This window comes from Rattus rattus, chromosome 8 (assembly GCF_011064425.1).
Source record: "Rattus rattus isolate New Zealand chromosome 8, Rrattus_CSIRO_v1, whole genome shotgun sequence".
Taxonomy (NCBI): Eukaryota; Metazoa; Chordata; class Mammalia; order Rodentia; family Muridae; genus Rattus; species Rattus rattus.
In genome coordinates this window covers 104,822,614-104,838,837 of record NC_046161.1, presented here as the reverse complement: position 1 = coordinate 104,838,837, position 16,224 = coordinate 104,822,614, and the positions used below count along the sequence as shown (strand labels likewise).

Below are 16,224 nucleotides of genomic sequence, written 5' to 3'. Positions count from 1 at the left end.
GCCCACATCCATACACTCTTTTTTTTTTTTTTTTTTTTTGGTTCTTTTTTGGAGCTGGGGACCAACCAGGGCCTTGCGCTTCCTAGGTAAGCGCTCTACCACTGAGCTAAATCCCCAGCCCCCATACACTCCTTTTGCCTCTGGCCTCCATGTTCCAGTTTTGCTGTCTTGTCATCTGTCTCCACAGAGAGAGCAGAAGGAAACCCCAATCCCCTTGCTCCTTTATTTAAACCACTTCATTGCCTTCCCAACCCATCTGAAATAAGAGCCGATGACCATCACCACCTGTCTTTACTGCATGCCAGGGCCTGCCTCTGTCCCAGACCCACTGTGCTCTGTTCATTCTCATGCTTCATGGGCTTTTTCCACACCTCACAGAAACTAGAGGATTCCTCTGCAGAATCCCACTCTGCCTTGGGTTAGCCCTATGGCCGGATCTTCCTTCTCTTAGACCATCTCCTCAGAAAAGCTGTCTCTGACAGCTCCATGCTTACCCAACTCCCATAAGCTCGGCACTGACTTATTCCTTCGTGTCACCGAATACTGGTCAATTCTGACTTTCTTTTCCCACTACAATGGGATTCTCCTCGAGCCCTTGTTTCATTTAAGCATCAACAGAGTGCTATCTTGGACAAAATGCTCAGTAAACACTGGCTGAATGGACGCTTTGGTTTCTTCAGGTCATCCAAAAAAACCAACCCTTCCTACATTGCTTGATAATTTTATTTCAAACACTAAAAATGTTCTTTTCCTCCATGTTCCAACCTCTTTAAAATTTGCAAAGATATCTTTTTCAAGAATATACACATACACAAGAGCTTCTAATCAGGTCACCGTGTCCTTCATAATCACAACACACCAAGGTGCACACACATAAAAAGAGTACCTTTTAGGGCTGGGGATTTAGCTCAGTGGTAGAGCGCTTACCTAGGAAGCGCAAGGCCCTGGTTCGGTCCCAGCTCCAAAAAAGAAACCAAAAAAAAAAAAAAAAAAAAAGAGTACCTTTTACTGTAGAGAATAAAAAACAACTCTCATCTTGAAAGTTCTGAACCATCTAGAAGGATAAAGCAGACATGTAAGTATAATTACGATCTCTCAGTCCTTAACTGACCAGAAATGACAAATTTATAAAGGACTCCAACACAACCTCTGCATGTTTCCTACACAAATACACAGTCCCAGTCACGCTGACAGCAGTAGGAGACAGTAAACGTTTACGCCTGTCGTTTGTGAGCCACTGAGCAGCGTGGTGTGCCCAGGCCTGTGAATCCCGACTTAAAGATTACATAGGCTGGTTCCTACTGTTACTGTTTGTCAGTGAACACAGCTGGAGCATGGGTGAGTTATACTTCTAATATTACATGTTTTAAAAACGCCACTCTCCCAACAATGTGTAAAAGGAGAACATACCTAATGCCTCACCTCAAAGAAAGAACCAGCGTCTGCCACAAATCTTACAGCTCTAGGGAAAGCTCAGTCCCTTCCCTGACTGTACTCCTTCTGCTACTAGGATACTATTGTGACCCTACCTGTTCATAAATGGCTATATTTAAACACAGCTACTGCAAAAGAGGCCAGCAGCATGTCTTACATTCCAACACTATGAGTACCTGTGTGGCAGGAGGGGGACTACTACCTGTTTGATTTACCTGGTCACTAACAAGAATGTGGATACCAGTGGGGCCCTGTCTGTAAACCTGGTTAATTTGGTGGAAAGGAATATTAAACACCGAGGCAAGTTTTCGAGCAACTTCTGAAGCAACCATTTCTTCCAAGTAGATTGCATGATAAACTGAAAAAAAGGAAAATAGCACTTTAACAATATTATTTGCTGTTTATACTTGATCTATACAGTCTGTCTTTTCAAAGTGCCAAAGAATAAAATTCACAGTTAGAAACAGGGACAAGGTTAACATTTCTTTGCCCCCTTACATTCTCTACCCATCTACTTGAGGTATAAAAACCTATTATTTATACTCATGTATATACAATAAATACTAACCATGCCTGTATAACAACTGTATGACTTTCATTTTTCTCTAACAGCCTCATAGACTGAGAGGTTAAAAGCATCAGGGATCAGAATAATGGGAGCAGTGGATTGGGACAGAGGATGAAAACGATATGTATGTGGGTTAAAATGTCATGCCGCAGACACAACGGGACGAGGGTGCTTTATAAATTATGTCACAAGCAAGCTTTTTTTTTAAAAAAGCATGTTTCTAATTATACATAAAAAAACTCTAAAAGGAGTCTGAACCAATAATGCTCCAAATGATGATGTAAGTCTAAAAATTATCTCTGTCACTGCCTATATACACACAAAATTAAAAGAAATGGAGACAGCACCCTATGAAAAATAAGGATTCAGAAAATGAAGTCTGGTTCTTCCTTAGGAAGTCCCAACCTCAGTTCAACATCCACCTTCTGATATTTCTGTCTGTGCCTTGAACACAGACAGCAATGCTCTGAGTCTGTGTGTCAGTCAAGTGGGTCCTCCTCAACCACCGACTAAACTGGACACAGCCCTCACTAGGGAAGTGAGCAGCTCCATGCACAGGGACGGCCACTAATCACACATTTGGAGAAGCCTAGCATTAGAGCAGAACACTAGAGGCAACTCTGAAGACTACCGTATCAATGACTGGGGACAAGGTCCTGCCTTCTGGCTCTTTTAAGAAAGTGGACAGAACTTTCTGTTTACAGGAACAGGGTCAGAGCTATTGTTCACATACCCTCTGTGGCTTCTTCAGGGCTGTGATCGAGTTCAGTGAAGAAAAGCTTGAAGTCTGAAGTGTTACTACCTGGTCTTACGCTCACTAAATGTGAATGGTCCTCCATGTCTCCACCTCCTGCCCTCTAACACTCATCTCTGAGGACATTTGTTCCCTAACACTACACTCCTGGCAAAATGTGAGTGAGGGGTATGACGGGTTGATACAGAGAGTTCCTGTAAGAATCTGTGTCCTTGGTCTTAAAAGCCACAGCTGTGATGATTGTTCATTTAAAAAAATCCAAGTCACGAGGCATTTCTCAGAGCTCTACTACTCTCAGGTACCTCTCTGAATTCCATAGTTTATGTTTCCCTGAAGCTGAATGTCACCGCCATTCTGTTTCAGAATGCGAGAAGAAGGGACATTACTACTACTATACGAGTGAGAGCAAGGTGTGCTGATGTACATCGGTGACCTCAGTCCTTTGGAGGATGAAGCAGGAGAATGGCAACGCAGAGACCAGCTTAGACTACCCAGTAAGACCTGGTCTCAACCTCTCACTCTCCTAAAGTGTTTCTAATCAAAGGAGGGAGGAAAAAAGAGATAACAGAGGCCACAGTGCTTCATACTATCCAACTGAGATAAATCTGCAAGGCAAAGAAGCCCTCCTTAGTCAGAAGGTAAACTATACAGCTTGTGCTAACGCTGACCAAAGACACAGCTCACCTTTCTGGCTGCATGGAACACAATGGATGCTCACCCCAGGCATGTCTACACTGGGGGAAGACTGCTACATTGACCTGCCTGTCATGTGTTCCCCCAACCCTGAAATGGAGGGGGAAAAACCCAAAAAAACCAAAACAACCACCTCTTTTCCCAGCAAGCTGCCAATGTGACACTCATCCAGAAATGCCTCAACATATTCAAGTTATTGTACTGACTGCTGGGAATTTCTTACATGAAAAGAGATCTATAGCATACACAGCTGAGGACAAAGAAGGTTCCCTCCTTTCAAGGACTTGGCCCTGTAGCTGCTCCTGTCAGCTTGGCAGTCCTGCGGCTCTTGTCAGCCTGAGGGAGGACGGGAAGGAAATGCCGTCAATACCCACCGCAGGGCGTCCCAGCGCCACCTTCACCTCCACTGCCTGCAGCTTGTGGCTGCCCTTGTGGCACAGCACTGCTCGGCTGCTCCTGGCAGACATAGATGGTTAAGCGGGGCCTAACCGACCTGCAATCAGAAGACGCCATCAGTGAGTCTGGGAGGCCAAGCCACCTCACACATGTATGATCAACAACTACAGGGATCTACGGCCTATTTCTCCTTGTGAGGACGTTACAGTGTTATTTCATTATGCAAAATAATTTTCTAATAAAAATATAAAAACCACACACCTCACACCAACTATCACAGGTCCAGACTCTAAACCACTGAGATGGTCTGTCAGATGCTGGTAAATTTAAGTTTTAAGATTGATTAAGCAATTTGAAATCAGTAAGGCTCGAGTTTACTAAAGTCTTAGCACAGACGTCTAGAGATGGTAATGGCAGCAGTGGGTCTCAAGCCAGCAAGTCACAGTTCTAGCATTCTAATTGACAGTTACACGTTCACATTTAATAACTGCTTAACAATAATCATGACCTTGAAAACCATAGATTCTGTAGAGCTCACCTAAATTAGAAGTTTTGTTTTCTTGGCAACAAACCCAGTCGTCTTCAAGAAATCAGTCCTGCCCATGTGCATTGCTACCAGTCTTAGTCTACCTCTGCCCTCATCAGTGCCTGCCCTGAAGGTGTACACAAAACAGTCTTCTCGTGAGCACAGTGCCCGATGGCACATAGGCACCGCCAACCTAGCGTGGAAACACATTCTGCCCACCAAATCCCCCACGCAGAGAAAAGTCCCTTTCAGCTCACGCAAAACAGTATAGAGTGTTTTACCTTGACTTCAGGGAATTATAGAGCCGAATTCCATCGGCTGCACCACAAATCTGAACTAAATCCTCCTTCGTCAGCTTTAATAAGTCGGCACCTGGAAAACAGCAGAGCTCTTCAGCTCAGCGAGAAAGGGATGGACGGAGCTGCTGCTTCACAGCAGGCTTTGTCACACTGTCCTCCTGAGCAGCAACAGGGGTCCTGGACTACACACGGCCATAACACAGGAACACAATTCTGTCCCTCAGAGCGGCAACACGCTGTGGTAACAAGGTGCCAGAAGCTGATAGAGCAGCAATCAGAGCCAGCAGGCCTGTCTGCGCCTAGCACAGGCCTGCTGTACTGCCTTTCTCTCCTGTTGCTGGGCTGTGGATAAGCATGTTTCCAACACCACCCAAAATCCTGCTGCTGCTTTTCTCCTTTTTAAAAACAAAAATGGAACATAAATGGAATACTGACATCTGGGAAACTTGCCCAAAGTCACCAGTGAGTGGGAAGCACATGGAGAGCGAGTCTCCTTACACCAATGTGCAGTATCAAGGTAGACACTGCTACAGTCCCATCCACAGCCAGTTCTCAGAGGAAAGCCTAGCAGAAAATCACTGTTACATCAGATTGCTTCCATAAGTACTCGGTGTTTAGGATTTGCAGTGTGTGTAAGGGAGCAGTGGGTACAAGACTGAACAGGCACTGGGCAGCAGTGACGTTGGCACAGTCAGAGGAGCCTTCCATGGACTCAGTACTTACCATATGCAGAGATGCATATAAAGTCTCTTTACCCTTTAATATCAGTCAGGACCCATACCATTAAGGTACGACTTCATATAATAAACATCTGCTTTCATATGTAGCAAGATAATGGGGTTGCTTCACTCCCTCACTCCCTCGCTTGCTCGCTCGCTCTGTTTCATAGGCTCAAATGAAAGAGGCTGACCGAGTCCTCGCTTATAAAGAAATAAAAACTAGAGAAGCCTAATTTCCACCAAGTGTAAGCCTGTGTGGAATCACTCTTGAATGAAAAGCAGATAGAGGTTCTACTAGGGTCACACAGCTGTGAAGCAGGGCTCCCAGTTGTGACAGCTGTACCTCATGAAGAGCCAAAGATGTACCCCAGCTCTGACATGTGACTGACCACCTAAGAGACCGCTCTCTCTCTCTGCCATTCTGTTGAAGTGCTGCGGCTCAGGTGATGCGCAAAGGCAGCTCTGCGCGAACCCTCCAAAGCCCCAGGCTAAGGAAAATGCAGACTGCCAAGCCCCGTGAACACTGTGTACAAGGAAGTCTTCCAGCTCCACAGAACACGCAGTAATACGCAGCCCCAGAGAGCAGAGGCTGTTCTGTGTCTGCTCCTCATTCACTTGCCCTATATAAGGGCTCATGAAATCCACCTCTCATACTGAGTTCTAGAAGTTCTAGCTTTTTATACATTAAAGACTTATTTAATCATACAGAAATGTGGATCCCAGCAAGCAAATTATTTCTACATGGAATTTTAATTTTAGACTTCAAGAGCTTCATGAGGAGTAAGTACCCAGTGCACAAACAATACAATAAAAGACATAATAAAAACACCACTGTTTGTAAAACCAGGCTTTCCTCTGGGCATGTGCACAGATATGTCTGTCCTCTTAAACTGTTTTAACAGCTCCATACCCAAGCAAAAGGAACGCTAGCTGCCACATCTCTGTGGCCCAGCATTTCTCAGAATGTTTAGTCAGGACTCATTAGCAAATGTACTATGGGCAAGAGTTCAAGGGTCAAGCATATCTGCTTCCTGCACATTCTCTTATGCATGCCCCATTACCCGGGGCAATGCTGCTTGACACCTAAAGTTCACCAGAACATTCCCTCAGTTTCCTGTGCAGAAAAAGGGCAGATCATCTGTGACACCCGAAGGAAGCCACACAAATGAGGTAACTGCTCTAAGTGAAAAGATTTAAGCCACAGGAGACAGAGCAGCCTTATGGGATCTGAGTTCATAAGGTCAAGGAAGAAAAGGCCAGATTCAAAGGGTCACATACTATAGGGCTTCATTAGCTTAACATTTTCAGTGAGCAGTCATAGGCAGGGCAGTTCAATGTGTGTGGCAAAGGGGTATGTCGGGGAAGAATGACCTTACTAGGAGGCAGCAGGATAGACTACCTGTGTAGACAGACACACTACATGTCTGTGCATCTTAACTGCAGCAGTAGTGCAGAGCTACACTCACTGCCCAGGGACAGCTCCATACATCCATCTCCATACATCCATCTCCATACATCCATGGTGTTAATGCTGACCTCTGTTTACAGTTGTGTACAATACTTTTGGGAGAAACAGAATCTGCCAACTGTCTTTCCAGTTTATCATTAACCAAAATATTATCTCAAAGTAAGTTAGCACTGGAGCTGGAGAGATGGCTCACCAGTTAAGAGCACATGTTGCTCTTGCAGAGGACCTGAGTTCAGGTTCTAGCACCCACACTGGGGAACTCATAATCACTAAATCCAGCTTCAGGGGACCTGACACTTCTGGCCTCTGTGGGCATCTACACGCACATGCATACACCCAGAGACAGGCACATATATGCACACATAACTTTAAATTAATAAAAAGAAATAGACTGAAAATACCACATAGAATTAAATACACAGCAGTGATTGAATTTCCTGGTTTGGAAGACTTTAACAGGGTGTTACAACTGAGGAATACTGAGAGATAGTATGTTTTTTTCTTGTTTGTAATACATTTATCTAAAAGTACTTCAAAAGTTTCAAAATTCTTAGTTAATAAAAGCAGAAAAACATACAAATAAAATATTCTCACGCATGCACATACCTGAAAAATTAGAGAAGAGTCTTGTGTAGGAAGAGAACCTGTTTTTGAGCAGCCACTGCTGTGTTTCCTGGGTTGTAGCTGAAGGCTGAATTTGCTATTAATTTAAAAGAGAGAGAGAGCATAGATAAAACTATTCAAGTTTTAAAAGTCACTGGCCTGTCATGAAGAATATTTAAGCAGAACTCGAAAGGCTTTAAGATCTGAAGTCGGACACCAGCTGATGGCTGAGTACCCATGTAACTGGCTGAACCTTTACATTTAATAGTTTAAGGAAAGATACTTACCTCCCCGGATGCCTGTGCAACTCCATCTCCCTGGTGATTTGGGGATGAAGAATTGCTGGAGAAGGAAAAGGAAGGAATGGCTTTTAATTTTGTTTAGGAAATTAAAGGCTATCTATTGCACAGGCAATCTGGACAGGACGACGGTGTAGAAAGTGCTATGTGTAAGCTTGCAACAAGAATGCATCACAACAGGGAGAGCCGGAGGACGGGACGCGGGCACAAAAGCACCACCATGCGTGAGGTCAGCACTGTGAAGGGTTCCCTTCAGTCTTTATATGGGTGCCAGGTAATTGGGGATTGTATGCATTCATTTTAGTTAGGAAAATATGTGAAATCAAATAAGATAAACAGCTAAAAAATAACCAGAAAAAATTCTAAGAAAAAACCAGGCTATAAGAAACAGTGATCCTAACTAAACAGACAATCTTCCTCATTAGTAAAGGAAATGAGACAAACACGCTATATTTGGACAAGTCAAAGACATAAAGACAACTGCAAGTGACTGCTCAGAGACGCATGCCGAGCAGGCCCCGTTCTCAGCACAGTTCCCCATGTCCTAGGCCTTACATTATTCTCCATTCACTAGGCCTGAAGCCCTTTCAACAGGAACTTGTCTGGTCTTCTATATATCTCAGCAAATGGGGCTGTGCTGGAAACACAGTGGGCTCTCAGGAAACATCCAGACAACTAAGGCACACAGTGCAAAGCTCATCTCTGAGATCATAGCCATGTGCTCACATACCCAGACAGGAAACACAAGAGACTTCTTGTATGTTACACACTGGCTCTCTGGTAACCTCGGGTTCATGAGAACTTTTCTACTTGTAGACACAACCACTACATGCAAACAGGCCCCTGGCTAGTTTTTCCATCTCCACAGAAGGAAAGTGAGATTTTGTAGTTTTTCTTACCAGACCCAGTCAACAAAAGACCGACATAGAACTTTCCCCTGCCATCTCATGCTTCCTTAATTTTTCTGTCCCATAAGAAACTTCCTAAAAGCAAGAACTTGGGCTGGAGAAATGGCTCAACAGTTAAGAGCACTGACTGCTCTTCCAGAGGTCACGAGTTCAAGTCCCAGCAACCACATGGTGGCTTACAACCATCTGTAATGAGATCTGATGCCCTCTTCCAGTGCGACTGAAGACAGCAACAGTGTACTCGTATAAATAAATCTTTAAGACAAACAAACAAACAAACAAACAAACAAACAAAAAAGCAGGAAGTTCTGCACTACTGACCTCCAGCAAGACCTTAGGAGCCAAAGGTTTACAGAAGGCTCAGGTCTATGCAGCTCACATTCTGAGCTCCCTGGACTCTCAGCTGTGAAAGCCAGATAACACATTTAACAAAGTCCAGAGGTCCTGATTTGAAAGCCTACAGCACTACAGTCTTTAAAAAAAAGAAAGATCTTTCCTTTAAATCTTAAATACTCAACTAAAAAACTACATTTGCTGTGAGGGTAAGAAACGATACAAATGTGTGCCATGTGGTGAGTCAAAGTCCACTGTGCTTTGTGATCAATTGGGCCTTAATATATGCATATCAGAACCTCCCATCAACCACTTACCCTGGGTCCTTAACCGGACTTTGTTAATGCTTTCTTAAATCTCTCTATCTTAAAAACTCCTCTTTCCCCTTTGTCAGTTAGGGTCTTGTTATGTAGCCCCGGGCTGGCCTCAAACTGGAAATCTTCCTATTTTCTGAAGAAAATCTTTCTGTATCTGAAGAAGATGCTTCTCTGCCTGCTTTCTGCAGGACTTAACTGTCAGGGTGTGAGACACAGACGAGGTGCACAAAGGTTGTCAGGTGAAGACTATGAGCCAAGCACGGGCTGTTTTCTAACACCCAGCACAGACACACACAGAGGCCGCATGGATAGGAACTGGAAGGAAAATGGTGCACGCACAGGGCCACACAAACCAGGTACCTGTCTGGGACACTGCACGTGTTCTGCTGTGAGTTGGTGAAAGTGGGCGCTGGGGAAGGGCTGTTATTCACATAGGCTGTAGGGGTGTCGGGCCATGGAGAGCACTAAGGACAGAAACAGAAATGAGTTAACAACATGGTTTTTAAATGTACAGAAGAAGCACTTTTGTAATCTGGTCTCTAACTGACCCCATACAAACTTATAAACCATAAGATACCCGCTGCCTACCAAATGTGTCAAATTCACCCTGTGCAGCAAAAGACACTCATTTAGCTTAAAGATGTCCTGAGTGATGATAGCAGCAACATTTACAGACGTTTGTTTTCTTAAAGCTTACATGTAGGCGCGCGCGCGCACACACACACACACACACACACACACACACACACACACACACACACACACACGCAGACAGACAGACACACATACATTTCTAGTATCTTGTCAGATGCTCCAGCAAACACGCCTCAAGGTTTCAAGGTTTAAAAGCAGCAGACAAAGAGATTCACAAGCAACATCTGACATTCCACAGTGATCTGGGAATGGTTAGGGCCTGTCGACTGCTCCTTATGCCTGCCAGGGAGCAGCCTCATCCGTACCCATCAGTACCACTATATGATAGGATATAAGGTTTACTGAGCAGGCTAGCACACGCGCCTGTCAATTGTGGGTAGTTGCCAGGACTGTGCGTTCTGAAACAGACATGGTAAACTGAGTAGCTCTTCACCTTAAGCAAATTCTGACAAGAGACAGAGCAAAGATACAGAAACACATTCCAGTCATAAGACTGAATAAGCTGAGGTCCAGAGTATGCTGAGCAGGCCACAGCAATCAAGTAGAAACTGTCCCTTCCGAGCGAGCGTCACAAAGGTCCACCTAACAACCAGTACTCTTCCCACACGTGTTCTGTTGAGCATGTTAGTTTCAAGGGTTCCCCTTTGTAATGGCCTGCTCCCGTTTGAGAGAAGAAAGACACCACATCTAACCTTAGCACTGGGGTTTCAAGACTCTCCACAGCCAAACAAATTGGCATTTTATCTGTTTTGTCCATTTTTATATTTATTATCATTAAAATGTGTATAATTCTTTCAATAAGGTTGTCCTAATGAGTTTTTCCTTTCAAAGTTACCTTTATTTATGTACACATGTGTGTGCGTGTCTGTATGTATGCACACCTGCCATGGTATGCACATGGAGGTCAAAACACTCTGGGGACTCTATTCTCTCCTTCCACCACCTGAGACTTAAAGACAAACTCAGGCTGCTGGCATACACACAAATACTTAATCTCTTACCCAGGTTTAATCTACAGTCACAGGACAAATCCAACACTTAACTCTCTGGCAGGCTTGTAGCCTATGTCTGTAGTGAGGCTGTGGAGGTGGAGGCGGGATGGTCACAAGTTTAAGGCCAACCCCAAGACCCTAAATTTAAAACAAGAAAACATTCTTCCCAATTCACAAAGATCTACTGTATCCAGGAGTGGTGGGGACTCACCCTTGCAACCCCTAAATCCAGGAGGCCAAGTAGGAAAGACTACCATGAGCTTGAGTCAGCTTTGAGTCAAACCCCAGAGGCTTTACTGTGAAGAACTGGGGCTACCGGGCTTGGGCTGCTCAGGACTACAGAGCACCTGTTCTTGCAGAGAACCTGGGTTAGTTCTCGGCACCCACACGCTGGATCACAGCCATCTCTAACTCCAGTTCCACAGGACCCAACACCATCTTCTGGCCCCCTAAGTACTACACATGTGGTGCACGGACATGCATGCAGGCAAAATGCTCATACATATAAAATAAAAACATGTAACTCTTCAAAGCTATTGAGGTTATGGAAAGGCCTCCAGGCATGAGGGTGATCACAGAAAGGCAACATTTAAAACCATCAGAGTACAAAGGTGAGACCAGGAGAGACGAGCGGAGTAAACCTGAGTATTAAAGAGATTTAAAATGTTTGTGATCCTTGGATTCTGCAGGCTACTTCTTCCTAATTAATAATAGTTTTAACTTTCAATAGTTTTTTTTTTTTGGTCTGTTTTGTTTTCTCCAGAGACAGGGTTTTTCTTTGTAGCTCTGGTGTCTTAGAACTCGCTCTGTAGACCAGGCTGGCCTTAAACTCACAGAGATAAGTTTTAATTTAATAAATACAAATATTCATCGTGTCAGGAAATGCTTCCTTTTTACAACTGTTCAAATTTACAACGAAACATTTGGATGCTATTTTGAAAATAATCAAGGGAAAAAAATCATCTTTTTCAAATTCTTTACAAAATGTTAAGCCCACTAATGTGAAACCCAGAGCTTGCACTGAGAATCTCTCTAGACAGAAACCACATGTCTTAGCAGCCACCAAATGCAAGCATCAACAGGGAGAGAAAAGAAATCATCAGCTGTCCATATCTGACCAATTATGGAGCCCTTGAAAGAGAGGAAAAATCACTGCAGACTCTGTTCCCCAGACAACCACCTTTCAAAGCAGAAACTAATGGCTGGTCAAGTCGGGTAGTGACCTTACTATAGATGGCACTCCACATGGAAATCCCTGTTGTGTTAAGAGAAGAGCCTTTGCCTTTTATCCACTAGGGATCACTCTCTCTTTAGGTGACACAGTGTGGAGTGTCCGTGCCTATTACAGCAGGGCTCTCACCCCACCAACCACATGCAAGTGTTTCCTCTTACACCATCCTCTCCTAACACAGTGTAGTCATGCATCCAAGCACACATATCTCAGTAACTCTCAATATCCAAAGCAACGCCTCTCCAAAGCAAACTTGCCTTGGTTACTGCTAGCTCTGTGAGGAAACACAGCTATCCCCGAACTTGAAGTTGGTTTGGCACAGTAGAGAGCCCATTTATTCACCATACACTCATCTATTAAAAGTTCAGATGCTCTGACTATCACAAGAAGAGTTCTGAAGTCTTGTTTGCTTTATTTGGCTGGAGGGCAGATTAGAACCTTCTCTGCTAGGCAAGCACGGTAGCACTAATGGGCACCCGCTGTTAGCAGCAGTGGAAGGAAGTGCTTACTTCAGTGATGCTCCTGAAGCCTCGGCCGATGGCCTGGACCTGCACGGTTCTGGTTTCAGGGTACTCGGAATGTGGACGTTTCCCACAGAGATTAAAGAATGAGGACCCACTGTGGGCAGCAAGCCATGGCAGCCCAGGGGTGTGCCAGAGATCAACAGACACACGAAGGCTTTGTTACTCATCACCTCCTGGGAACCAGTAGGTGTGACAATTCAGTGTGGGACCCTGTCATCCAGCACCTCTGTCAAGACTTCTAGATATATCCCTTTAACTGGAAGCCAACGTTAACTGCTCAAAACTGCAAGAAAGGTGTTCCGCCCCACCCCTACCCCCCAGTACCCGACACAGACATTTGAAGAGACAGACGAAAGGTTGCAGCTATGGTCTTGGTTAAGGGGTTCATGTTCTGCACCTTGCATTTTGAAAATAGTTTTTTTTTTAGCTCAAGGTCTAACCAACACTAGAAGCATCATACCCAAACCAAATGCAGCCAGGGTGGCAGGTGACACACTTAAGAAGATGTGAAATCCCAGGCATGAACTGCTGATGTTTTGCATATTGACTTAAAAAGCACTGACAATCTACCATGGACTTCCTCATTTTCAGATTGACAATTTACCATGGACTGCCTCATTTTCAGATTGGCTCGGGCTACAACACACTAGAATCAACTTCTTTAAATTAGAGAGTTTGTAATGGGCAAGTTAAGTTATAAGGCAAGTGACTTAAGTTCCCTTAAGCCCCTCAAAAAATTATTAAGAACATTTGTAGGTTTTCAGAACAATTGAAGATAATAAAACGTAGAACAGGAGGACAGACAATTGGGGAAAGGAGCATTCAGTGGTCCTGACCACCACTGATTTAAACCAAAACAGTCCAATTAAAGACAATATAAAGAACCAGGCATGGTGGCTTACACATGTAAGCCTAGGAATACCTGGGAGGCTGAGGTAGGAGGACTGCCCTGAGAGCAACACAGTGAGTTCCAGGCCATGCTGGACTAGTGTGAAAAAGGACGGTAGGTAGGTAGGTAAGATAAAAAGATAAAAAGTGCAGCATATGCTCCCAGCATCCGGATGCAAGCATGCATATAGAAGCTTTTAAACCCGGCTTTACATGGGAAATGACATCCCTGTGAGAGCTTGTGATGTTGATCTTCAAATTCCACGATTAATCACAGATAAAGATAAAAGAGTGAAAATCCACTCTTCAAATTGGGGACACCAATAAAACAGAGTACAATAATGAACAGCTCAGTGAAAACAGTTATTTAGGGAAAACCTATAATCTAACTACTCGTATTTAATAAAGGTATGTACGGTGATTTACATGTACAACAGAACAATCCTCCATGGACTGCCGAAAACATGCTATTTTAACCTGACAAAACTCAACAAGATTCTCACTGGCTGCTTATTCCTGAGGGTGCTGGGGTTAAGTGCAGCAAGGTCACCACTGTAGTCTGAAGAATTACATCACAATGCAGGTGCCAAGAGTAAACACTACACAGTCAAAGATGTTTTTCTAACAGTGCCACCAAAGAGGCCTTTAAAAGCACAGACACACACACATCCTTATAGTGCATGCAGGGAAAGTGACATGGAGTACTGCACATGTTCACGTCAAGCTTCCTGTCATCCTTTAATTACCTAGGAAATAGTCTTATTAGGTATACATGTAAAAAAAAGCAAAACTTTCGTTAACTACATAAAAATAGCTATTTAAAATTAGTTAAGTAAGCTGGGAGCTGGTGGCATACGTCTTTAATCCCAGCACTTGGGAGGCAGAAGAAGGTGGGTCTCTAGAAGTTTAGTGCCAGCCTAGCATACAGAACAAGTTGTAGGACAGCCAAGGCTACACAGAGAAACTCTGTCTCAAAAAACAAAACAACAAAAACAATCAAATTAATAAAAATAAAATTAGTCAGATAATTTCAAGTATCTTGAAGGAGTTGTGTGTGTGAAGGGGGAGGGAACAAGGGAACAGGTTGGGAAACATATCTCTGAGTGTCCAAAACCACCCAATACGGTCAACACTGTTTATGTTTAAAGTGTTAGATTTAGGAAATTTTCCTCAATGAGGAACAAACAGAGAGCAGAAAGCTAAACAAAAGCAAATTAAATCAAGACATGGACATCAAAAACAGTTTCGGCTTTATTTTCTATGGGAGTTGATCCTATATCTAACACTGCACAAGGAAGGGTTCTTGCACAATGAAAAGAGAAGCAGAAGCCCCTTACACTGCCTCGCTTTGCCAGAGAATCACCGTAGTCTGCTGGCAAAGTCCGCTTGCTGGACTTTTTCTGCTCATGTTCAACTGCATCTTCAATTATAGGCTCAAGCCTCATCTGGACAAACACCAAAGATTGGGATCAATGTCTTTTCATTATACAAAGAAAGACCTAATACCCTGTTTTATGTCTTCATATGCGTTCAATTAAACAAATGTATGACTAACAGGATTCAATGTTAAAGAAAATGCAAAACCCCAGCAGTGACAAAAATTGGACATTCTAGGCCCCCACTTAAATCTCTTATCAATTTCAAAGTTTTCAGGTCTATTCTGAGACCTCACATTGGGATTTCAGCATCTTCATTCAAGATCCCACCCATGCAAATAAACTCATAAAAATCCCCAATCTTAGGAAAAATATGTGCCCACAAAGCCCTCAGAATATCACGTCAATGCGCCACCCAGCCACCCCAACCCCCTTGTTGCCACACGTGTGAGGTCCAGCTAACACGCACGCCTCTGCTTCTCTCCAAAGCCAAAGGCTGCGCTGTATTACCTCTGTGAGGATGGTGGTGTCGTAAGACGGCTGATACTTTTCTTTTTCATGAGCTGTTCTCTTCTCCATCTTTTCTCGGTCATTTTTTTGTTTCCTGTCCGCACCTTTAGGCTTGAACACAAAGTAGATGACTTCATTCACCTAGCAGCACACAGCTTAGTAAGCAAAACTGAGAGTCCCTCCTGGGTTCCGTTGCTTACCTTAAAGACTTTGATTTGGCAGCTAGCTGAGTGAAGATGATCTGTGTATTCCCCGTTTTCATTCTGCTTAAAGGTGTCAACCTGGATCCTAAAAGGCACTCCTTTTTCACCTCCATGCTTACGTGGGGTGAATTCGGTGCTGATACAGTGTACCTATAAAACAATTCAAGCCAAAATACATAAAAAAAAACCTTCTACTGGGGCTCTTCCTATTTTATTCCCTCATGGAAGTACAGTCAAGATCCCTTAAAACAGACAAAACAGTCACATTATCTTATGAAGTTTCTGAATTACTCTGGGTACAGGCTTTCCTTTCAGAACCAAATGTCCCTGGAGCCTTTCGTTCTAGTGCCTCTGTCATGGGGATCTGCTCTAGTGAGGAACGAAGAGCATAGACGCTTCTTTGTGGTATCACCTGTCTCTACCCCAACAACAAGCACTCAGGTCCTAAGAACTGCTTCACCATAGTCTCCACTCTGCTGTAGTCAGCCAAGCTTCTTGCTACTGCTTCTCTGTATACACCATATTGTGA

At 43.8% G+C, this 16,224-nt stretch overlaps 1 protein-coding gene across 8 annotated transcripts in view; it reads right to left on the bottom strand.

Moving 5' to 3' along the window:
• Ubp1 (upstream binding protein 1) overlaps positions 1-16,224 on the bottom strand; it is a 45,160-nt gene that overhangs the window by 2,741 nt on the left and 26,195 nt on the right. For 4 of the 8 annotated variants that reach the window (XM_032910985.1, XM_032910986.1, XM_032910984.1 and 1 more), the window contains 11 exons: positions 15,693-15,845; positions 15,493-15,603; positions 14,944-15,051; positions 9,678-9,781; positions 7,748-7,802; positions 7,464-7,557; positions 4,653-4,743; positions 3,824-3,942; positions 1,650-1,792; positions 1,000-1,054; positions 726-881 (listed from right to left, as the gene is read on the bottom strand). In XM_032910985.1, the coding sequence (XP_032766876.1) occupies positions 826-881; positions 1,000-1,054; positions 1,650-1,792; positions 3,824-3,942; positions 4,653-4,743; positions 7,464-7,557; positions 7,748-7,802; positions 9,678-9,781; positions 14,944-15,051; positions 15,493-15,603; positions 15,693-15,845 (1,089 nt within the window). In that variant the 3' untranslated portion in view covers positions 726-825. The other 4 variants (XM_032910979.1, XM_032910980.1, XM_032910981.1 and 1 more) reach the window with 4 other exon arrangements.